The following is a 23,005-nucleotide window of genomic DNA, read 5'->3' as shown; positions in this document are numbered from 1 at the left end:
AGCCATCTGGGAGGTGTGTTACTCCACGTTTGCTTGCTTTCTCTTGGTTACTCTATATATATGGGTTATGATTCTCCTTCCCTGTTGCCCCCGTAGCCATTTCTTGTTGCCTATAGGTTGGCTCTCCTTTGTTTCCTCGGCCTGGTAGCAGCTTACCGCTAATGTAATTTTAGTACTGTTATTGTTTGCAGAAACTATTGGAAATTGCTGGAGGCAAACTAGCTGGATGGTTTCGGGGTGGCGATGGAGGCATCGCGTTCCTTCTTGTCGCTTTTGCTCTTTCGAGTGGAGCGGACGCGGGTAAATACCAGGATCGAGTCCCACCCTCTCTCCATCTGATTGTTCCTTCGTATTTCATGTTCAGTTTTTTATTGATGGAACGGCGAGTTCGGTTTTAGTCCCTATGTGAGAAGATCCTTCCGAGGAAGGCCAAGAATTCTGATTGTTCCTTCGTATTTCATGTTCAGTTTTTATTGATTGAACAACGAGTTAGATTTTAGTCCCTATGTGAGAAGATCCTTCTGAGGAAGGCCAAGAATCGCTACAGAAATTATGAATAATACAATTCTACATAGCTATAATTATTATCTTGGATCCGTAGAAAGCACATGTGTTTTTGTTTTTCAATCTCATGTTACCTTGAATTTGTCCAAGTGAGGATTATATTTGATTCTGGTTGCGTGAGATTTGTGTCTAATTTAGACCATCTTGGTATGATTATTGTGTGGTTCAAGTGTTGATCAAGCGAGTTAAGGATTTAGTTTTTTGATGACCACGCCAATGCATGGTAGATATGTGTGCCATGCTATGAGGAATAACATCGTTGTCTTATCAATCAGATTCTCACAAATGAAAAGTTCACTTGCTGAGTGCTCTATGTTTACAGTTCTGAGTTAAGGATTTAGTTTTTTCATGACCATGCTAATGGTAGATTTATGGCATAATATTAGGAATAACATCTTGTTTTATCCATCAGACTCTGACAAATGAAATGTTCAGTTGCAGAGTGCTCTTTGTTTACAGTTGTGAGTAAAACAAGTTCTGTGTTTCATATTATAATTTATTTTTCAGATTTTGGTGTATTATTCACGAAAAAATTATGGGCACAATTTATTACAGCAAGTATTTTTCTTTTCTTTTCTGTAGAGTCCATATTCACTATTAATTCCTGAAAGTCAATGTACATATTGCTGAGCCCATTGCTCCTGAATGTGTTACATGGTACGCTGAGTGCGGGGTGAGTGCCTATGTTTTATCAATCTTGTTTTCCATTTTCAAGATTTAGGAATTAGTTGGTTAAGAAGCTCATCTTTCCCCGCAAAAAAAAGCTCATCTTAACTGCTGTGTATTAACACTGCTTGATCTATGCTTCTTCTTTTTTAGCTTCGAGGCCTAGATTCTCTCTTCGGCAAGTATTGCAGGCAATTGTTGAAGCCGGAGACGTTTTTTGCTTAGTTTGGTAATTGTAAGGCAGGCTGTTAAGTATGTTTTGTGATTTTATGAGATGTCTGTAATTTTTAGCTGAACAAGTTGCCCAAGATTACAAATCTGAATCTAATCTTACTTTACTCCTCCGGATGACATGAAATTGGTAAAGGTATATCTCCCTTCCTAGAAGGATTAATTTGACAAGGCCCATGTTGACCATCTATGCACCATCTCCATGCACCCCAGGATGACTCAGAAAAATAGTCCATCGGTTGTGAGGTTCTTACTTCTCAAATCATGATCACTACGACATAAATAAATCCATAGCATGGCATTTGGATTTAGCTTTTTCTGTGTGTAACTGATGCATTGTGAGGTTTAAAGTGGCGCTCAAGTCAACTCAAAATATTGTTTAAGTGATTATCCAAAAACTTAAGGTTTGTATGATAGAATTCAACTGAATCATACATCTGTATCGCGGTCCATTTTATCATTTGTTATGGTCCTCGCGCACCACCGTGATGCACCTTGCAACCATTGCTTGTGATTATTTTGTTATTTACCTGTAATAGCTTAACACTTCGAACAACTATCACGGGAGTATCTCTCACATATATTTGTACCCATACAAACTATTCAAAATTTCCAAAAATTTGTACTGTTTGGGTTTTCTAAATAATTTTATTATTCGATGTAAATATGGATGGGCGTGGCAACGCGCGCCATCATGTTCATGTTCTAGTAAACTTGGTAGTAGTACCAATCGCTGACCACGCTCCGGGTCCAGTCACACGCAGAAAAATGAAACAACTGATTGTTTGGCTCCACTGAATTTCGTCGCTGATCAGCTAAGCGATCCAGCCTGGAGTAGACCACCTCTCCCTTCTCTCACGTAATCGTTGTTGGCCCATGACTCTTTCCGTGCAGTTTCTTGCGGTACGAGCAGTCACACCAATATTACGGACTGCCACTGTATTTTGTTTTTTTAGGGGATTGGCAGTGTATTGGACTGTAGCGAAGCGCAACAGCGCAGCACTGTAACACTGCACCGTTTGTTTCACTCACAGCAACAGTGCTTGGACAACTCTAGCCGGATGTTCACGAGACGAGATGACAACTCATGGAGGGTTTCATCTTTAAAATGACTTCTATTTAGGAACAGAGAGATATATATCAACTGTTTATTCCCCACAAAAAAATCAACTGTTTATTATCCGCACAATAGAGCTTTTCTACCCACTCTCCGGCCGGTCCAAAAGGCCCGGCCCCGTTATCCATCGCCGCATGATTCCTCTGTCCGCTACGAAATCAACGGATAAAAAGAACGGGAAAAAGAAACAGAGAGGATAACGAAGAAGAAAAAACACAGAAAAGAATCCCGTTAGGCGCGGCCATGGCCCACGTGTATCAAGTCAGAAGAAAGCGAGGCAGTCCCAGTGGCTCCCACGCGGCACCGCAAAGCCCACACAGTGACGTCCCTCCCCCACCCAGGCTCAGGCTCGGGCTCGGCAGGGCACGCGACCCGACCTGGTCCGAGCGACCGGAACCAGACCCAGACCCGGCGGCCGGACCGAGCGGGCGGAACCCTCCTCCTCCCCGGCCCCCGAAACTTCTATATAAGCGCACCCAGAGCCACCCCTCGCCCAGTTCCCCTCCGCCCCCTCCCCCAAACACCAAAACCCGCGGCTCCGCGTCCGCCGAGGCGAAGCGGGGGCGCGCACACGGCGGGCGTGGGCTTCTCACACTCTCCATCCCCCCACCCGCTCCCCGGCCCCTCCGATTCCCCGCCCCCCTCGCCGCGATGCTCCGCCCCTCCCCGCTGCTGCCCGTGCCCGGCGCCTCCGCGGCGGCGGCCCCGCCCGGCAGGGCCGCCAGCATGCGGATGTTCCACGGCGACGTGTTCCTCGGCGAGGCGGACGTCTTCCCGATCAAGCCCGGGCCCGAGGGCGCCCTGCCCTTCCCCAGCAACGAGATCCGCATCAGCCACCTCTCGCCGGCCAGCGAGCGCTGCCCGCCCCTCGCCATCCTGCAGACCATCGCGCCCTTCTCCGTGCGCTGCAAGCTCCAGGCCAAGCCGCTCCCTCCCCACCCCAGCCTCCACCGCCTCTACCTCACCTGCTTCAACGAGTACAAGGTTTGCCTCTCCTCGCCTCGCACCCGCCGTTTCGTTTCCGTACAAGCAATCAGTATGCCTGCCCGTCACGCCCATTTCAAATCGAAGCGAAATCAGCGACCGTCCGCTGAATGTTATTCACTCCATTATTACTGAATCGCGGGTTGTTCACTAGGGATTGAAGCATTCTCCGCATTATTTAGGGTGTACAATTTCGTTGGGTAGATTTGGGAGAGGGTTTGTAAAATTGTGTCCTCCTTTTGGTTGTGTAGAGCGCGGTGGTGGTGGTCGGAGACGAGGAGCTGCACCTGGTGGCAATGCCGAGCAAGGTGGAGAAGGTACCGTGCTTCTGGTGCTGCTCTGTGCGCGTTGGGCTCTATGCAGCGTCCGTTGGGATGCTCAACCTCCGCTGCCTTGCTATTGTGTTTGATCTTGATGAGACCCTCATCGTCGCTAACACGATGAGGTCCTTTGAGAGCCGGATCGAGATGCTTTCCCGTAGGATGGACATTGAGGATGACCCTGTTAGGGTAGCGGGGATGTCTGCAGAAATCAAGCGGTATATTGAGGACAGGGAGCTTCTCAAGGAGTTCATTGACACAGATACTGTTACAGACAATGGCAGAATTGTTGGCACCCAGAAGGAGGAGGTTCAGCCTATGCCTGGTGTCCAGGAGCGTCTTGTTCGACCTGTAATCAGGTTGCCGGAGAGGAATGCTATTCTGACCCGCATCAATCCAGAGGTACGACTTAGTTAACCTTGGTAGTATCTGTTCTGCTGCTCTTATATCACTGAATTTTTGCTGCTGATTTTCTTTTGGGTGGGACGGGATGACTATGGAGGTAGAATATATTTACATTTTAACCTATGCCATTGTTGGAGAAAATGATACTCCCTCCGTTCCATATTAATTGACACTCAAATGGATGTATCTAGCAGTGAAATACGTATAGGTACATCCATTTCAGCGTCAATTAATATGGGAAGGAGGGAGTATATAGGTGGGTTCCCATTTGTCTGGTACAACCTGACTTGTTATGTTCGGTTGTGTGGCCATGGATGATTTCTAGCATTATTATTTTTGTATATGTATTGTAAAATTGCTGCAATATTTGATCTTCTGAGTAAAAGTGTGCATGCTCAAGTTCATTATTTACTACCTCCATTCCAAAATATACGACGTTCAAAGGTAGTACATGCTTAGGCATTTATGAATTATTTGGTTGCAAAAATTGCAACACTCTTTGTATGCAGGATGTGTTGCATATTCGGCAAATATAGCAATGAGTTAACAACCTGAGGGATGGTAACAAGTACTAAGCAGCACGAGTTTTAGGCAGCCTAATGTTAGGCCTTTGATCTAGAATCTAGGCAGCAAACACATAATGCAGTTAGCATTGTATATATATGCAGCCTTCAGCAAAAAACCTTTATGTTCTATTATTGAAGTTTGCATATTACTTGGCTCTCATGATACGGGCTCTTGATTAAAATAGTAAGTGCGTACGTGCAATGTACGTTCATATTTGGTAGAATATATTTTTGAGGGATGTTTGGTAAAATATTAATTGCGTGCTGATATTAGGTAAGATATTAATTATATGATAATTATGTGACTATTGCTAATATTGATATTTGGTATAATATTTATTGCGTGCTAAACATGTTGAGCGCACACCATTGAAGCAATCTTGGTCGTCGGATTCACATGAATTGATGGCCGAGATTAGTTGGATCTTGCCCCTTTGGGTCTTTAAATATTGATACAGATATGGGGTCGACATTAATTTCTCCACAAACTTTTATATTCTGATGCATCAGAATAAAGATATTGATTATATTTTATTCTTTTAGTTGCCTCAGCGTTTTGCACTTTGTTTTCCTTTTACTAATCCTCTTACCCATTTCATTGTTATATTGCACGTAGATTCGCGATACCAGTGTTTTTGTGAAGCTAAGGCCTGCCTGGGAGGATTTGAGAAGTTACCTAACTGCCAAGGGACGCAAAAGATTTGAGGTCTATGTGTGTACAATGGCTGAAAGAGATTATGCTCTTGAGATATGGAGACTTCTTGATCCAGAAGCCAATTTGATCAGCTTGAATAATCTTTCAGATCGTGTAGTATGTGTAAAAGCAGGTGAGTTTTCAAGAGTTTGACATTTAATTTTTCGAGCTATTGTGCAGTGCTCTACTGTCTCAGCATTGTTCGGTTCTATAAACATCATCGTTAACACAATCTAGCCATTGTAGAATGCCCAATCCAAATGTATGCCTTGTCTACATTTTTAGAAGTACCAAGAAATTTTGCATAATGATTTCCAAAATGTTGATTGTTATAATGATGGTGCTACTGCTTGATTTGCAGACACGCGAAGTTGTGTGTACATATAGTTGTGTTTAGTTTGCTTGCTTCAGTTGTATTGTATTTTATTTGTACGGTTATAAGTTATGAACTCAAATAAGGTAATACTTGAGTAGTTCGATTTGTTAGTGCTACATTGTCTGTATTCTTGTTTCCAGTTAAACTGCTAGTTTCCACCATTGTGTGGATGGAATGGTACAATCTTTACTTCCTATAGCCTCATGTTCAGCTCTTGATCATGTTTGTTATAATTTCACCTGCTTAGCCACTTATCTTACTCATTGACAGGTTCCAAGAAGTCCCTGCAGCATGTTTTTAGAGACGGAGGATGCCATCCAAAGATGGCCATGGTGATTGATGATAGGCTGCAAGTTTGGGATGAGAAAGATCAGCATCGAGTTCATGTCGTCCCTGCCTATGCTCCATACTATGCCCCACAAGCCGAGGTATTTCTTTTGTTGCTTACATGTTCTCTGTTGAACATTATTGCTGTGCTGGAATGATGTGTGTAATTCCTTGCATATCTTAGATGGCAAACGCTGTTCCAGTTCTTTGTGTTGCAAGAAATGTTGCTTGCAATGTTCGTGGTGGTTTCTTCAGGTTGGTATAAATCGTTATTGAGATACAATCTATGCATTCTGATGATATCATACTTACAGCTTTAATATTATCTCTGATTTGATAAAAAGGGAATTTGATGAAAATCTATTGAAGAAAGTATTTGAACTATTGCACGAAAATGAGTTACTGGATCTTCCCTATGCTCCAGATGTCGGTGACTACTTAGTCTGCGAGGTAATGTTCTTGATACTTTCATGTCGTATATGTACAGCATTTATGTTGTTTGAAGCTTTATGCTGTCTGCTAATTCCTTTCCAGGACCCTAATTTTCCACAAAGCAATAAAGATCCTGCCCCTATACCTGAGGGTATGAGTGGAGCTGAAGTAGAGAAGAGATTGAATGGGCGGGTAAGCTTTGATGCGATGTTTCTGCTTTAATTGGTTTGATAGGAAACCTTTTCTTGTTCTTTTACTTACGGCAAATGGGCTAATGATGCCATATTTGCTATGGGTAAGCACTGTTCTGTGGCATCATATGATTGCTCCAATGCTGCTTGCTTAATTATCAATAAAACCTACCTTTTGTGACATTCGAAAATAAAGTAAGCCCTACTTTGGCTTGAGCTTGGACCATATTTATTTATTTAAGAACATTAGTCCAAACTGGACTAATGAACCTTATTAAGCTCTTAATTTGGAATGAACTTTTAAGGATGAAGGTGAAATGTTATTTCAGGCATACCAGGCGGACCAAAAACAGACATCGTCATCAATCCGTCCATCAGGTACTTCTAATACTGTATTTATTTTGGTCACTTATCTTTGGACTTTTTCCTGCTGGCCTTTCCTCGTCTTGTATTAGTCTGGTATTTTCATTTTGAGGATATACATTTTCTTGCCAAGGAAAGATTACTGTACTGTCAAATGGTCAGTTAAATATTGTCTTATATTTATATTTACTCAAATTTCGGAGTTGTGACTTCAGTTAGTAATTTAGTTTTTAGGAACCAGGAATGGGAACCCACAATAACATTTTATTATAAGAATGAAAAAGAAAGAAAGGAGTGCATGTACAAGTTCAGAGCCATCTTGTTAAGCATATTAAGGAATCTGCTCATCTGACTTTCATACCCCCCCTGTAAAGAAATATAAGAGCGTTTAGTGTAGTGATCTAAACGCTCTTATATTTCTTTACGGAGGGAGCACCAATCGTTATGCATTTCAATTTTCAAGTAGTTCTGTTATCACTCTATTTCAATATGTAAGGTGTATTTTGACTACCCAAATTCAAACTTTGACCACTAACTAATCAAATAATATGTGGGCTATGTTGCAAGAAATTGATACTATAGGATTCATCTTCAAAGGTATTTTCTTATGATTGCGATTTTGCAACCATTAAGAACTATTGTCAATAAACTAATGGTCAAAGCTCATACTTGGATAGTCAAAATACAATCTACATTCTGAAATGGAATTAGTACCTTATTTCACTGCATACATTCTGAAATGGAATCTATGCCAACCTTTTGGTGTAGATGATGCACGAGTGCCAATCCGGGGAACTGTAGGTAGTTCAAATGTGCAACCCAATGGGGGCTCAATGGCAATTGTCCCTTCTTTGTTTGTCACGGTATTGCAAGAGATTGGACGACTATGCAACTCGAAGGTTTGCTGTTTCCTTAATGTTTTGGTGTATGTTTGGCTTTCCTGTTCTTGACTTTTTGAATTAATTCCCTTCTCTTGCTTCATATAGGTGGAGTTTAGGTCGACTGTAAGCACCAGCAAAATTACGCAATTTTCCGTTGAGGTTGGTGTTTCGCATTTGTAACTGATTACAGTAATACCAAATTATTTTGCCAACAACCTGGTTTGAATCTGTACTCAAGAGCCCAGACCATGACAAATATCCATTCAGGAGATAATGGACTATATTACCTTAATACTCAAACCTTAATTTTATTCTAGTGGTTTGGTTCATGATGATCTGATGATCATCCAGATGTTCAATAATGCTTCCACCATTCCTGTATGTAGGGCATATTAGGTTTCACTAACCCCTAAGAATTACTTTGTTAATATGTGGCTTTACGACACAAAATTGGTATCATTAGATTTGTTTTCAAAAGTACTTACTGGTAATTGTGATTTTGTATAATATGAACCATGTATTTTGATGGAGTCTGTAAAGCCTTTCCCTAGTGGAACCTAATCTGCCCTACATACATGGAGGGAGTAGATGCTAATGATTGAACCTAATCTGTCCAAGATTCCACCTTATTTTGGGCTGCTCTGAATTAGCTTTTAATTTGACAGGAACTCAATTAGCTTTCTTTGTCCACTTGCTGTCTTAAGACTTAATCAATGTTGCCAAATTTCTGCTTATTTCTTTCACCTTCATTGTACATGCGCTTCTCCAGGTTCTATTTAGTAATGAAAAAATTGGAAATGGCATTGGAAAAACAAGGGATGAAGCTCAAGTACAAGCTGCTGAAAAAGCTCTCCAAAATTTGCAAAGTGAGTGTATATTCTTTACGTCTTGAATTACGCAAGCTCATCAGCACAAGAATCATTTTAGTTTCCCTATTGCTATCTTTGCATTCATTCAACTTCTATTGTTGGAGAGTGTACCTGAGAAAATAAAATGACTAAAATGATGTCCTTTGCTCTACTGCTTCTATGGAAAACATCCTGTAGGGAGATCTTGACTTATTCATCATTCAGGATATCTGGTGCACATGCACATTAGCCTGTCTTCCAGAGTGCAAACCAAGCGCACAAATTGCACTCCTATGCAACATAATAAAAAGCTGGTGATGAGTTTCATTGTTTGTGCTCAATACTGGTAAATGGGTGCATATGTCCCTTGCATATTTCAAGATCACCAAAAATGGTAGTTGTGGACACACACACACAGCTCAGTGAATTTCCAAGAAATCCTTCACTAATAAACCAATTACCACATTTGGCTATTTCTAATGAGCCATCCACCTTGGTCTTGCTAACATGAATGCGTAGGGACATGGAAAATGAACTCTATATATCTTAATACCACCATAAGGAAATAACTTCCTGTATCTTAAGTTCTTAACACCACCAGCATGGGCACCAAACTAATTTTATAGTAAGTAACTGCTAGAGAGCTGCTCAAGCATCATTCACTCTTCTGGTGAATGAAGGCAGATTGGGTTATTACTCACTAAGTAGCATAGACAGGTCCTAGCATGTTCACTTTTCAGCTTTGCATTACAATTCATGTATGGATTTTCCAGTAACAACAATGACTGCTTACTTTTGAGCATTTTGTATACAAAATTTGCGAGTAAATCACGCTGCAGGTCAGCAGACCTGTCACATTGACATTGATCCAACCAGGTCACCATACTCCCGCTATGCATGTTTAGGCCACAAAAGGCGTTCAAGTGAATATCTGAAGGTCAATTAGTGGCCAACCCGGTTAGGATGATGATATGGCAATGCCACTGGCACACGGAGGTACTCCAGTGCCCCCCCCAAACACTCCTTATCGTTGTGCTGACTCCGCCGTATCTCCAAACCCTGTGCCCCACGCACGAACTCCCCTGTCCCTTACCTCATCATCATGCCTACCTTCGGACACGACAAAGCCAGACACATCGCTCTCATCTCACATCTGGCGAACCTCTGGACATGACAAAGCCAGACACGTTGCTCTCACCTCACATCTGGTTGATTTGGAAGGTTGGGCCTGCTTATGATGCATTAATGTTGGAGGTGGTTGCAAAACACCCAACTTGGCTGGGGGTTCCTGGATTTCCGTCACCAGTTTCATATTCACCGCACAGGTTCCTGCACTTCGGGTGGGAAAAGGTTGGTGGTGTCTGTTGGTGACTTTGGGTCTACTAAGCAATACGTATCTTCTTAATTTAACCATGGACAGACATGTGGGGAGGGAGGTATTTGCAGCCTGACCCGTCCACTATGTAGATTATTTTAGTGTTATTTCTGTGTTGGAATGTCCTGTGTGTCTTTTGGCTCGGTTGCACTGCATGTCATTGTTATAACCAGGCTGGCATTATTAAATGACCTTCATTGATTCATCATTCACATGAATGTTTTTGGTGACGCAAACATACATTTTTGTAGTTTGGTAACCTACTTGAACCAGTACGACGAGTTCAATGTTCCATAGTGCAATACACTGAATATTTCTTTGCTCTAGTTCATTGACTAGAAATTTGTTTTCTCCTAAATTCTCTGAGCTGACTGACATGTAGGCAATTACTTGTCATATGTTGCTCCTATTGCTGGAGTTCTTAACAAAGACACAAGCAAGTCTTCTAGGAATGGAAATGGCTTTCTGGAAGACGATCTGGATTCAGATGGTGATACTGCCATGCAAGAACCATCTGGAAGTAAATCAGAACAGAAGGATCATTCAAATGTGGATAGGTTGCCCTCTGTATTAAGTCTTATTAGAGAACTTGTAAGACATGATGCTACACCTGATATTTCAATTTCTGATGTACTGTACCTTCTAAATGTGATGTACTCTTATTCTTTGCCTCATTGAATTCTAATGTGCTTTCACTGCCTCTAGTGCTTGGAGGATCAACATGTAGTATTTCGAGATCAAGTCCGGAATCCTGTCTCAGCAACCAATGAAGAATACCATTTCCAGGTTACTAACTTTAATAGCTTTTAATATATTCTCGCTATTATAAAGTTCTACAAGAATAGTTGTCGGCCTTCTGGCTTATACTGCAATGTACCTGAGTGTTACAGTTGTGACCAGTTCTCATCTGTGCGGCTGTGCCCAGTACCTGTCTTTGGCTGGACGCCGGTGGGTGCTGCCAGTATTGGTAAATGATCCGCTGGGTCTGCTAAAGGGTTGCAGTATAAGCCAGAAGGCTGACGACCTTTTCACTGAAACAAACTGGTGTCTTCAAAGTTGGACCAAACCGGTTTCAGATTCCAACTTTCTTTCAACCTGGCTTATACTGCTTTTTATTTGTTGGTTCCACCTGATTGCCATGCCTTCAAACTTTAAATATTTTAATCCTTACTTGAAAATTATACTTCCCAGTGAGTCTATAGTAAACCAAATTGATTTTGATAGTCTCTAATCAGCATTTGTATGTACAATAAATGTGCCTTCTGTGAGCTTGTTAATGCAACTAACATTGCAGTTGTTGTTATCTTTTGAAGGTTGAACTAGCAGGACAGATTCTTGGGAATGGTATTGGTGTGAACAAAGATTTCGCGAAGCTTCAGGTACCATACTTCCTAGTGGTCTGCCCTTTTTGTTCGTGGCATTTTTATGCTTTTGTGCCCTTGCCATATTAAAGTATTTTTGCAGCACTGATATGGCACAATATGACATCTGCAGTATTTCAAAGATTGTGCATTGTATCCATATGTCTAGATGACATTCTGTTGTTGGACATAAAACCTGGTATAAGTTGGGAGTAGGTTGAAATATTTGCAACCTTCTACCTAGAATTTTAGTGTATGCCCAGTTATTGGGGGCCCACTCCACAGATGGTTCAGTCACTACTCACTAGTACGTTTAGATGATGGCATATTGCACGATCGGATGGCTCATCTAGTTTATTTTCTTGTGCTCCACTATACTAGGTTAAGTGATGACTTTCTCATCTTCTAACAAACGTTGTCCCCTGTTTTTTGGGACATTATGTTGTTTCAGGCGGCAGAAGAGGCACTGAGGTTTTTGAAAACAACCACTGACCCACAGATTAAGAAGCATTTGAGACCAATAAGGTAATTATTGTTCGTAGAAGAGTATGCTCTGGGTACCTAGCATTTCTTTTTTCGAGTTAACCTAGCATTCGTTTCAGTGTGTAGTACTTAGTTTTAGTGCTAGAACCAGTTTTGCTTTCTGAGATGCTAATTGTTTTCGAAATAACAGTGCCATCTTACAAATTCTGTTATTTCTATATTTGTTGCAGATGCAGCAGTTGATTTCTTCACCCTCTGGCCCCAACCAAACGAGTTGAAAGAACGCGGAATGTGAAATCAATCCCTTGGCTATCAGCACACCTTTAGCCTTCGGACAGGCAACTTTTGGAAATGGCATTACGGAGAACGGGACGTGGTGCTCTTGTGACCACCTTCGCCGGAGAACCTTCTGGTAGACTATTTTGCCTCCGGGCAACTACAACTGCAGCCGTAGTCATCTCGGTAGGATGCTGTGGCGTAGTTGGCTGTAAACAGGTAGGAATGTAGGATTAGTCGTGAATAGTAACTGTTTACCTGACGGATGCGGTTGCTTGTAAATTGTTCAGGGGCATTGAAACTGGAATGCTCGTGCTGATTTCAAAGTTTATATGTTCATAAGCGGTGATGATCTTCTCTGTCGGTCGTGCTTGTGCTGGTCTTGGATCGCACATGAGGCAAAACTTGTTCTAAGGTCCTTACAATGTAAGGTGCATAGAAAAATAAATCGGTTCTTTTAAGCACTAGTGCTTATCTCTTGATTAGGCACCTATTCTCTACAAATAAGCATCGATGCTTGAGAAAAAATGATTTCATTTCTCTAAGCACCTCTCATTGGGATAATAATATCTCACAAAACTAAAAATCAATTTATTTCTCTAAGCACCTCTCATTGGGATAATAATATCTCACAAAACTAAAAATTAATTTATTTCTCTAAGCACCTCTCATTGGGATAATAATATCTCACAAAACTATAGGGCGTGTACACTACTATATTACGAGGTAAGGAGAAAAAACCTAGAAGAAAAATGCTTGTCTTCTTTTAGTAGTTAAAAGGCGATCTCTTAGCAATAATATTTGTCAGTACATATCTAAGTATTTTCTTTTAGAAACATAGTACAAACGCCTGCATACACGCACATATACTCATCTTTATACAAAGACATGCACATTCTACCTCCATGAGTACTTTCGAGAGACTTAGTCTACAAGTCTTGAGATTGATGAAGTCACAATCATAAGATCTGAAACAATATTCCATCTTTATAAGATGCACATGTGACAAAACTGAAGTTTGATTCGTGATGTGCCGGGATACAACCACCCTCGTAACCATCAAACCATATGTGATTGGTCTTCATATTTAGGTATATCTACTTATTTCAAACAAGGAGCAGACTCCGGTTGCTATTGCGTGATGAGTATAAGGGCGTGGCCAATGGTTGATAAAATAGTAAGTATTATCTTACATCCATCACTAATATATATTGCAATGAAAAATATTGTACAATGAATTATCTCAGTCTTATCATTGGTAACTACTTCCTCCGTTTCAAAATAGATGACCCAAATTAGTATAAAGTTGGGTCATCTATTTTGGAACGGAGGTAGTAGATAAGAAGTCGAAACCACTGATAACAATATTAACAGCTTCCACTGGAGGAGTTCCTACCGGCAACAGTGTGCAGCGACTGTTTGCGTTGCAGCTCCCGGCAATCTCATTCCTTCGGGGTTGCATGCATCGTGAAAAGGAAAAATGGTTCTCAACTACAGTAAGAAACATTATATGATCCCTCAAAAAAAAAAAACATTATATGATCTGTACCGTACGTACACAGGATGCTTATTTTTCATGTTTTTGTTGTGCCGATGTGGAAACCAAGGTTCCGGAGCAACCCCTGGAGGGCTTTCCCGATCCAGACCATGTCGTTTTCGAACATACTGGCCGGCCTGTTCGCAGCTTCCTCGTACAAGATGATGTCGTCGCCGTTTATTCCGGCAGAAGCAAGGCCGCCGTTTTGTGCTGCCGCCATGTTTGCTCTCCTGCGAAGCTCCTCTGGAATCTTCTCGTCTTTCTGCAAGGTAAACTGCATCACAAAACAACATGTAGTGATCGTTCAAGATCAAGTTGCCGGGCTGCAGCTAGGATGAAGCAGTCTTATGATCATATATATATCAACCAAATGAGAGTTGGAGAATCCATTTGACCTGTGGCCGGTTCATTCCATGTACCCACGTCGTTTCCGCGTGCAGGGAAGCTTCTGCAGCCGCAGGTGCCTTCTCGGCATGCATGAAGCCCTCGTAGGTCTCCTGATCGCCGTCGTCGGTCCGGCCATCATCTGCCAGCAGCAGCGCGTCGGTCTCCTCCGCTCCGATCGGCAGATGTAATGCCGCCTCCGACACTTCCTGGCACCCGGCGTCGTCCCAGTCTTCGTACACGACCAACGCGTTGGAGGCCTCGGTTACCTGCAGAGCCCTGTTGCCGCCGTGCTGCCAGCGGACGTGGCCGGAGGGGTCCTGCAGCAAGAACTTGAACTCGACCAGCCTGTTCGCTGGCAAATCCTAGCCCAGACCAAAGATGGTGAGAGTGAAAGAATGTGAGTGGCTGGTTGGGACTTGGGATGGGAGGGGAGATTACCGCCCTCGCCGTCCAGACGTGGCCCGCCGACCAGTCCAGGGCGGTCGCCTTGGCCGGGTCCCAGAGGCCGAGCGCCGGGTCGTCGCCGACGACGAGGAACCGCTGCCCGAACGCGCACTTCTTCTCCAGCACGAACGTGACGCGCACCGTGTTCGCGTGATCTGGCGAGGGCAGGCAGGCAGTCAAAATGGGTCTCCTGATCGCCATAAATCGCACCGGATTTGTAGGCACGAGTGGAAGTGGAAGTGGAGCTCACCGTCGGGGGGCGGCGGGATTGCGGTCGAGGCTGGGCCGACGGCCATCATCAGCACAACTCTGACAGAGGCGACGTCCTCGTCGGCGGCCTGCGCGATCTGCGCCGAACCGACGGATATCGTATGTGAGATGAGAAGAGCTGATGTGATTGTGCGGGAGCAGAGCAGAGTCGGTGAGGCACTGGCGCCAGAGTTTCGGAGCAAATTACCTCGTGCGCGACCGCCACGGCGCTGCGCGAGGGCGCGGAGGGGGCTTCTCCGAGCGACGCCACGACGAGGAACCTCCGTCGGGCGGCGGGTCCGGCTCCCGCGCCTACGCCGTGGCGCCGGGACCGGTGACCGGGGCGTGCCCGCGCGAGCACCACGCCTCCTCGGCACGCCACGGCCGCCGCCGCGGCTTCCATCGCGGCGCCGGCGCCTGGCGCGTTCCTCGGGAGCAGAGTGCCTGGGCGGCAGCTGAGCAGCACAGTGAACGCTGACTGTGCTGCGGCCGTGCTTGTTTCTGGGGAGCGGCGGGCGCGGGTGTGTGTGTGGCTGCTGCTGCTGGGTAAGCAATTAGCCCGCGGGGGCGGGGCCCTCCTGGTTTCGCGTCTGGATCCGCGCGCGCCGAGTGGCCCGGTCAGCTCCCGCCGTTCTTTGCGTGGCAAGCAAAGGCCGCCAAGTCAGTCCCAACTGGCAGTAGTACAAAGTTCACTAAATCGGATTTTCAGAACATGGGGCAACGGAGCACTTTATTTTGAACCCCCAAAACAATTGCTTAAAAGATTTGAATCTTTTTACATGAATCGGACCACATGAATCTTTTTACACGAATCGGACGAGAACAACGCTCGTACGCGCCGCCGACGAACTTTCGGGAGGCCCGGTAGGACGACGAGAGCACCGGCGCCACCATTTTCATTGGACCTCACGTCCACTGGCGACGGACAAGGCGCAGACTCCTCCAATGATGAGTATGGCATGGGAGACGACAGATCCTTATGTCCCATGTGAGCCGGTCCATCTCCCATGTTCTCCTCTTCCTCGCCGGAGACTGCAGATTTCACCGGTCTTATCGCCGGTGCTCACGGAGACGACGGATGGAGGAGGCGGTCCCAGGAAGGGAATAACAAGGGCTTGGACGCCGGCGGCCGTTGTAGGATAGGTTTAGGGTCGGAAAGGTTTTTTTTTGTATGTTCTAAATACAATGAAAATCCGACGTGTCTACATGAATGTCGTCCGATTTATATGAAATCCACCGTGTTTACACAAATTTCATCAAAAAGTTGCTGAAATGTATGCGGTCAGCATTGGATGGGGCCTCCGGCATCAGTGTCCATGAACCAGCGTTGGAGATGCCCCCTTATTACTTGTATGATGATAACATTATGCAGACGTGTCATTTTAACATGATGATAACGGTTTATGTGGTTTGTACATAAACAAGTCATTTTAACTAAGGACAACGTGGCAAAACGCAATTGGACATGACCTACAAGATGTAGTTTTTGTGATCGGGATGAATCCATCAAACACCTCTTTCTTGACTGCCCGTTGGCAAAAAACTTTATGGCGGTCGGTACACATAGCCTTTAACATTACTCCTCCGAATTCTGTCAGCACGTTATTTGAGACGTGGCTTAACGGGATAGATTCCGAAACAGCGAGACACATTCGCATAGGAGTATGTGCTTTATTTTTGGGCAGTCTGGAACTGCAGAAATGATTTGGTCTTTAATAGAACAACAAATATTCATTTTTTGCAGGTTATCTTCCGAGCCATTGCGGTGATCCGTATGTGGTCGCTACTCACTCCGACGGAGGCCAGGGAGCGTTTGGTTACTGGATCTATCCGATGAGAGATGGTAGCACGGGCTATTTTCAACCGGTTTGGATGGCGGTCATGTAATAGGATATGCAATTAGTTTTCCTATCTTTCTTATGCCAGCCGGTTGTGGCTTTATGTCTACTTATTTTTTCCTGTTCTTTGTGAGCATTTTTTTTTCCTTTGTTTGAGACTTTAAGACCTCTGTTGAACCTATTTGCTTATTATTTAAGTTGGCCGTATGCATCGTTCTGATGCAGAGGCCTCCCCTTTTTGAAAATAAATAAATTATGCAGACGTGTTGTTCGTGGCTTAGCATTAGCATGTATCCCTCCTACCATCTAGTCTAATAAACACAAGATAAATAAAGACAGGTGTGATTCAGTTTCCTATTTCTCTGACAGATGGTAAGGACGGCCTTCCTTGAGCTCCTTCCTTCATACAAACATCTATTGGCATTTCTCCTACCTTAAAACAAATAATTTAAAACACACCTGCAACATAGTTTCATATCCCCTTAATACAGAATGTCAAGGACTTTTCTGAACTCTTGCCTCGAAAGTTTATTGAGGGCAATCGACGTGCCCCGGTCTATGTTTTGCTTTGCTCCACCCATTGGTGGAATAGGCCAGTTATTCCTCACCACCGGATCTATGATCATACGCTCGAGGGATGTCGCATTCCGAAGAAGGTAGAGTGCTAGCTCAACCTGACCAAGTAAACCATAGAACCCCGTCATTTTGATGGTCTTGAGATGACGATGGGGATGTGGCCGGTAGGCATCTTCTCTTGGTTCACCATCGATTGCAGAGTCAAAACAATGCATCTGCATGATTGTACTGGTGTGTTAGACATACTTAACCAGAAAAATATTCTACTTAGAGCCAACAAAACGGATCAAGTGTTTGGAATCCCACATATGGTTCATGAAAAATGCAAAGAAGAAAATGGCGAAAGGGAGACAAGTTTGAGAAATTTATATAGCGGAAGGTGGATGATGGGGGGAAAAAAATCCATTCCATGCACCCTAGAGTTCTAGACAATTCAATACTAGCACATTTACGGTGTAAACAATTTCAGGAAAAATCATAGATGTATAGTTCCTTTTTTGTATGTCGTTTTAAACAAATAGACAGTCTCCAATATACGACCTAGAGCATAGTAATGGATATATTTTTGAGAAATCTGACGGTAAATCTAGGTTCATCTGGACAGAAGAATCTCACAATATGATACCTTGTTGAGATTCGAGCATGGAAATAATATAATATACTAACCAGGGAAGCGACGTTTTGGCTCCCGGGCTCAGATGAGCCCAGGAGTGAACATGAAATTCGTTAGAAATATTTAAAAATAAATAATAAAATATATTTTTATTTTTTGTGGTGAAAGATGCTTGAGTGCGTGATGTCTGTGCCAAATTTGGTATAGTTTGGAGATTTGAAGAGCTCTCAGGAGAAAAAAAATGGGCCTCTAAGAAAGTTTGAAACTCTGCACTGTTCGGAGGTCATTTGGTCTTTTTTGCCACGGGCTCCTCAAATGTCCGAACTTCACAAAATTTGCCACGGGTATCACGCATTCAGTCATCTGCACCACCAAAAAATCAGGATTTTTTAGTCATTTTTAATGATTTTACTGTTCACAGAGAGTAGATGAGCCTGGACTCAGAGATGAATTATCGACTAACCAGCCACTTCTATCTATTACTAAGAAATTATGAATACCATGCATTTCCAATGTGAAAAACTCATCAAGTTGCAGCACATTGGCATGCAACACAAATATGTATATGAAGTTATTCTCCGATGCAAGTAGTAAACCTAGGACCAAAATTGCCCCTGCCAATTATTTGCACAAAACATTGCACATGCACCTACAATTCCTCAATACTACACATCTAGCATTATCTTTTCCACTCACAAAAATATCCAAACTTCCATTTGTTTTCTGACCAAATGCACCCAAGATCATTTTAGAATTTTCCATGGTAATGTGAGATCACTTACATGGAGCACTAACTCTTCCAAAGCAGGGGCTAACTCCAACAGATAGGCCAAACGAAGAATCCCACCAGTGACTTCTGGCGACCCAACAATATCGATTTTCAGGACCAGACGTCTCAGATTTGTGAGCATGGTCTGATTTTTCACAAAATTTATCACCTGTAAGACAAGCATGGCAGCAGTGAAACAAGAATGAGCCAACGGCTTGCTCATAAATTAAAGCACAAAGAAATGGAAGCTGGATCACGAGGGCAGGCACCTTCCAGTGTTCAACGAACAAACCTTGGTTTCAATTCGGAAGCCTATGGAGAGGGATGGAACATGCGAAAGAGCATCGACAAGATCAGTGAAGACATAATTGAAGCAGTCCGAGGATGTGGCCAAGTCAACCGTCGCCTCCGAAATCTTCACAGATTCAGCAAGCAATATAGGTATCACACGACCAGCGAACACAAACATAGTGAGGTTTGGAGCTCGGACGTGCAGCTTCTGCAGCATACAGTACTTGACCTGCAAACAATGGAGCCTGCTCAACTCCTCACCTATGCTTAGCTCGTCCAGTCTACACCTGGTGAGGCTTAGCCACTCAAGAGCAGCGCATTTTGGGAGCAGGCACCCGAGATCCCCTGTGACGTGAACTATTTCTAGAGAGCTTCTTAAGGTTTGCAAATCCACGGTGATCAGGAGGCAGTGTTAAATTGACGAACCCCAGACTAAGAGACTTCACGCAAGAACCACCCGAGGCGCCGAGAAGATGCAGCGGGAAGCTGTATTTGTCATCTGTGTCGGTACTGCCTTTCGGCCCTGGGCATAAATCAAGAACAACATGCTTCGCCATCGACGAGGCACAGAAATTGATGCATCTATCAATGTGCGGCGTGTGCCTTTTGCGAAGCGCAAACTTGACCACAAACTTGTTCAGGTTAGATGACTTGAGCTGTCGCTGGATGCTGTTGATCCCCCTGATAAACCTTGTCCGCAAGGGTTTTGCAGGGCCTGTCGTGGCGTTACTGCGACGCATCGTGGCTCGGGTGAACACTAACTTTGGGTAGCATTTCCAAAGCCTGCTCCACTTCCTAGATAGTATGCTCATTCGCACGGCTTCTTTCATAGTCAATCGTGATAGTATAACACGCAGTACATCCTGAGGAAGGAATCGAAAAACAGATCAGCGGCTCTCCTCAATGTGTTTGAGCCACCAAAAAGATATCGTGTGTGTTCAAGTCTCAGTTCTACCTTAATTAATGTGTGAGGAACAAGTATTATCACCCTTCACTGAAAAAGAAAGATGTACACGAGCTACTGCCCGTTAACAAAGATGCAAGAAATTAACTTACTGTGGGTAGATGGTGAAGCTGAAGATCCTTGGATCTTGTCGTCTTCAAAGGTTTTACGGAACGCCGATCAATCCTAGGTCGCTGCCCACAAACCATGGGGGCACTCGTTTTCATCACTGGAGTAAAATTGCTAGATCTGCAATGAAGTAATCATGTTATCATGAAAGCCGAGCACAAAAGGAGGCCTTTTTTACATGAGCACAGAAGGGTCCAAATAATCAAATTTTCGCATAACTCTTTGGTCCATCTCAACATCTGTTGCCGGTGGTTTGATTAACATCCAATCCAATCCATTAGCGTGAACTTTTCTTTGCACACGGTCAAATGCCCGTAATGCATCAGAGCATGCTAGTAGGAGAATGCACATTAATAACACTGTAGTAGATTTTCTTTACCGACCCTGAAGAATACAGTACAATGGTAATTGCTGGGAAAAGCCCAGCTCAAACAACTACTAGGACTCAACGTTGGGTGCAAAACAAATCTGAGAGCTGTCGCTCCCAAATACCAGTCGATCTGAGTACACTATCTGACAATACGATTTTGCAACAACCGATTTACTGCAAAAACTCCGGGCCTATCGGTATTCAGATGCGAGCCGTGTAAGACACGACCAAAAAGAATCAAGGGACCAGGAAGAAAGAGGGGAAGGGGGGAGGGGAAACCTGGACACTCCTCAAGTCGCCGAGGGAGGGAGGAAAACCTGGGCAAGTCGCCGGCTAAGGAAGACGATGGATGGACCGGAGAGAGAAAAGATAAAAAAGAGTAACCGGAATTTGGGTGTTGCTCGCTCGCTTCGGCCCGGCCGGTACTAGTATTTCTTGGAAAATCCTATTGGACGCACATTGCGTCAAACTGCCGGCGCTTCACACAGGCGAGCGACCGAGCAGCCACGCGATGGGTCGGCCCGGTGCACCTACAACGCCAGCCGGTTTTAGAAGGTTCCCTGAACCGGTTTTTTTGTTTCTTTTACCGGTTTTTCTGTTTCTTTTTTTTTTCTGCTTCTTTTTATTTCTTTTTTTCGTTTTTGTTTTCTAGTTCTTTTTTTCAACGTTATTTTATCTTTTTAAACTAAGTACATATTCATATTTCATCTTAATTCTCGAAAAATGTTCTTCCTTTTAAAAAATGTTCTTTTTTCTGAATTTTTAAATTTTTCTTCTTCTTCTTTTCGATTTTAGTTATTTCTGATTCTTATACTCTTTTCTTCTTTTTTTGTTTTTTCTATTTTTTTTCTTTCTTTGGTTTGTTATTTCATTTCCTTTTTCTTTTCTCCTCTTTTTTATAAAAATATTCAAATTTTGTTTGTGTTTCCACAAAATGTTCAGTTTTCAAAAAAATGTTCCCAAAATTCAAAAATTATTCTCGTTACACATAAAAGTTCAAAACTTTCGAAATTCATATGACGTACCAGATTTCAATTTTTTTTGTTCACGTTTTCAAAAAATGTTCGCGCTTCCAAATTTGTTCAGGATTTTTCAAATTTGTTCTCCGTCTCAAAATTGGTTCTCAATATTCAAAAAATGTTCGTGCTTCCAAATTTGTTCTCTGTTTCAAAACATGTTCTCAAGATTTGAAAAAAATGTCATGCTTTAAAAAATTGTCCGCGCTTCCAAATTTGTTCTCAGGATTCAAAAAATGTTCGTTCTTTAAAAAATTTTATTGTTCAAATTTTATTCTTGATTTCAAAATTTTGTTCTCTAAATTCAAAAAAATATTCGGGATTTTAAATCAAAAAATGTGCTGATTTTCAATTTTGTTCCTTTTTTCATAACTGTTTGAGGTTCCCAAAAAATGTTCGTGTTTTCAGAAAATGTTCCGGTTTTCAAAATTTGTACACAATTTCAGAAAATATTCTTTTGTAATAAATACTCGCAAATTCAAAAAAAGTTTACGATTTTAGAAGTAATTAATTTATGAAAAATGTGCGGTTGTAAATTTTCTTTCAGCTTTTGAAAAAATGTTCCCATATTCAGAAAAGTACTTAGTTTTGTGAACTGATATTTTAAGCTTTTGAAAAGTACTTAGTTTTGATATTTTAAGGTTTGTCGCTACTGTTAGTTTCTTTTAGGTTTGCGCTGCCAATTTAGCATAAGAACTAGCTAGACATAGTGGCTAGCTTAGTGCATACATCACGTCGCGAAAGTCGCGCTCCTGCAAGATGGGCCGGCCCAGGTGAGCAGCTCCTGTGCGAAGTGCCGACTTCTTGCCGCAACGAGCGGCGTATAGGAGGTCCCGTATTTCTTTACAGAGGGAGCACTTGTTGAAGGAAATATGCCCTAGAGACAATAATAAAGTTATTATTTATTTCCTTATATCATGATAAATGTTTATTATTCATGCTAGAATTGTATTAACTGGAAACATGATACATGTGTGAAAACATAGACAAACAGAGTGTCACTAGTATGCCTCTACTTGACTAGCTCGTTGATCAAAGATGGTTATGTTTCCTAGCCATAGACATGAGTTGTCATTTGATTAACGGGATCACATCATTAGGAGAATGATGTGATTGACTTGACCCATTCCGTTAGCTTAGCACTCGATCGTTTAGTATGTTGCTATTGCTTTCTTCATGACTTATACATGTTCCTATGACTATGAGATTATGCAACTCCCGTTTACCGGAGGAACACTTTGTGTGCTACCAAACGTCACAACGTACCTGGGTGATTATAAAGGTGCTCTACAGGTGTCTCCGAAGGTACTTGTTGGGTTGGCGTATTTCGAGATTAGGATTTGTCACTCCGATTGTCGGAGAGGTATCTCTGGGCCCTCTCGG

General features: G+C 42.9%; 2 protein-coding genes and 1 pseudogene across 8 annotated transcripts; 1 reads left to right on the top strand and 2 right to left on the bottom strand.

Annotated features, from left to right (window-relative positions):
• The first annotated feature begins 3,079 nt into the window (after nt 1-3,079).
• LOC109765731 (RNA polymerase II C-terminal domain phosphatase-like 2) lies at nt 3,080-12,802 on the top strand. Of its 2 annotated transcripts, XR_006672429.2 has the most exons (17): nt 3,080-3,562; nt 3,814-4,284; nt 5,470-5,680; nt 6,194-6,351; nt 6,435-6,505; nt 6,595-6,700; nt 6,785-6,874; nt 7,203-7,251; nt 8,005-8,135; nt 8,223-8,276; nt 8,887-8,983; nt 10,723-10,931; nt 11,046-11,126; nt 11,231-11,395; nt 11,654-11,719; nt 12,153-12,226; nt 12,415-12,802. XR_006672429.2 is itself a non-coding variant. In XM_020324510.4 (16 exons), the coding sequence occupies exons 1-16, from the start codon at nt 3,230-3,232 to the stop codon at nt 12,425-12,427; spliced, it is 2,214 nt and encodes a 737-aa protein (XP_020180099.2). In that variant the 5' UTR covers nt 3,080-3,229; the 3' UTR covers nt 12,428-12,802. The 2 variants fall into 2 exon arrangements, 1 of the variants encoding a protein (XP_020180099.2); XM_020324510.4 differs by lacking the exon at nt 11,231-11,395.
• Nucleotides 12,803-13,602: 800 nt separating this feature from the next.
• Nucleotides 13,603-15,623, bottom strand: LOC109765741 (uncharacterized). 6 transcript variants are annotated; one of them, XM_020324533.4, is made up of 6 exons: nt 15,286-15,623; nt 15,079-15,175; nt 14,823-14,983; nt 14,393-14,746; nt 14,010-14,271; nt 13,603-13,908 (listed from the first exon to the last, which is right to left on the bottom strand). In XM_020324533.4, the coding sequence occupies exons 1-5, from the start codon at nt 15,478-15,480 to the stop codon at nt 14,035-14,037; spliced, it is 1,044 nt and encodes a 347-aa protein (XP_020180122.1). In that variant the 5' UTR covers nt 15,481-15,623; the 3' UTR covers nt 13,603-13,908; nt 14,010-14,034. The 6 variants fall into 6 exon arrangements, with proteins under 6 accessions (XP_020180122.1, XP_020180114.1, XP_073366994.1 ...); XM_020324525.4 differs by having other exon boundaries at nt 14,019-14,271; XM_073510893.1 differs by having other exon boundaries at nt 14,010-14,259.
• A 1,660-nt stretch (nt 15,624-17,283) lies between these two features.
• On the bottom strand, nt 17,284-21,003 carry LOC109765768 (F-box/LRR-repeat protein 13-like; annotated as a pseudogene).
• Between the last annotated feature and the right edge of the window lie 2,002 nt (nt 21,004-23,005).

The sequence above is a fragment of the Aegilops tauschii genome, chromosome 3 (genome assembly GCF_002575655.3).
Source record: "Aegilops tauschii subsp. strangulata cultivar AL8/78 chromosome 3, Aet v6.0, whole genome shotgun sequence".
NCBI classification, from domain to species: Eukaryota; Viridiplantae; Streptophyta; class Magnoliopsida; order Poales; family Poaceae; genus Aegilops; species Aegilops tauschii.
Note: the sequence above shows the minus strand (reverse complement) of the source record. Positions and strands in the feature narration are given on the sequence as shown.

Bases quoted from the DNA above. Each gene is read 5' to 3' on its own strand.
- LOC109765731 (XM_020324510.4), top strand. From the start codon at position 3,230: ATGCTCCGCCCCTCCCCGCTGCTGCCCGTGCCCGGCGCCTCCGCGGCG. The intron at 4,285-5,469 runs GTACGACTTAGT...TATTGCACGTAG, and splicing joins TGACCCGCATCAATCCAGAG to ATTCGCGATACCAGTGTTTT. The intron at 11,127-11,653 runs GTTACTAACTTT...TATCTTTTGAAG, and splicing joins ATGAAGAATACCATTTCCAG to GTTGAACTAGCAGGACAGAT.
- LOC109765741 (XM_020324519.4), bottom strand. From the start codon at position 15,480: ATGGAAGCCGCGGCGGCGGCCGTGGCGTGCCGAGGAGGCGTGGTGCTC. The intron at 15,176-15,285 runs GTAATTTGCTCC...GGTTCGGCGCAG, and splicing joins CCGTGGCGGTCGCGCACGAG to ATCGCGCAGGCCGCCGACGA. The intron at 14,747-14,822 runs GTAATCTCCCCT...GGTCTGGGCTAG, and splicing joins ACGTCTGGACGGCGAGGGCG to GATTTGCCAGCGAACAGGCT.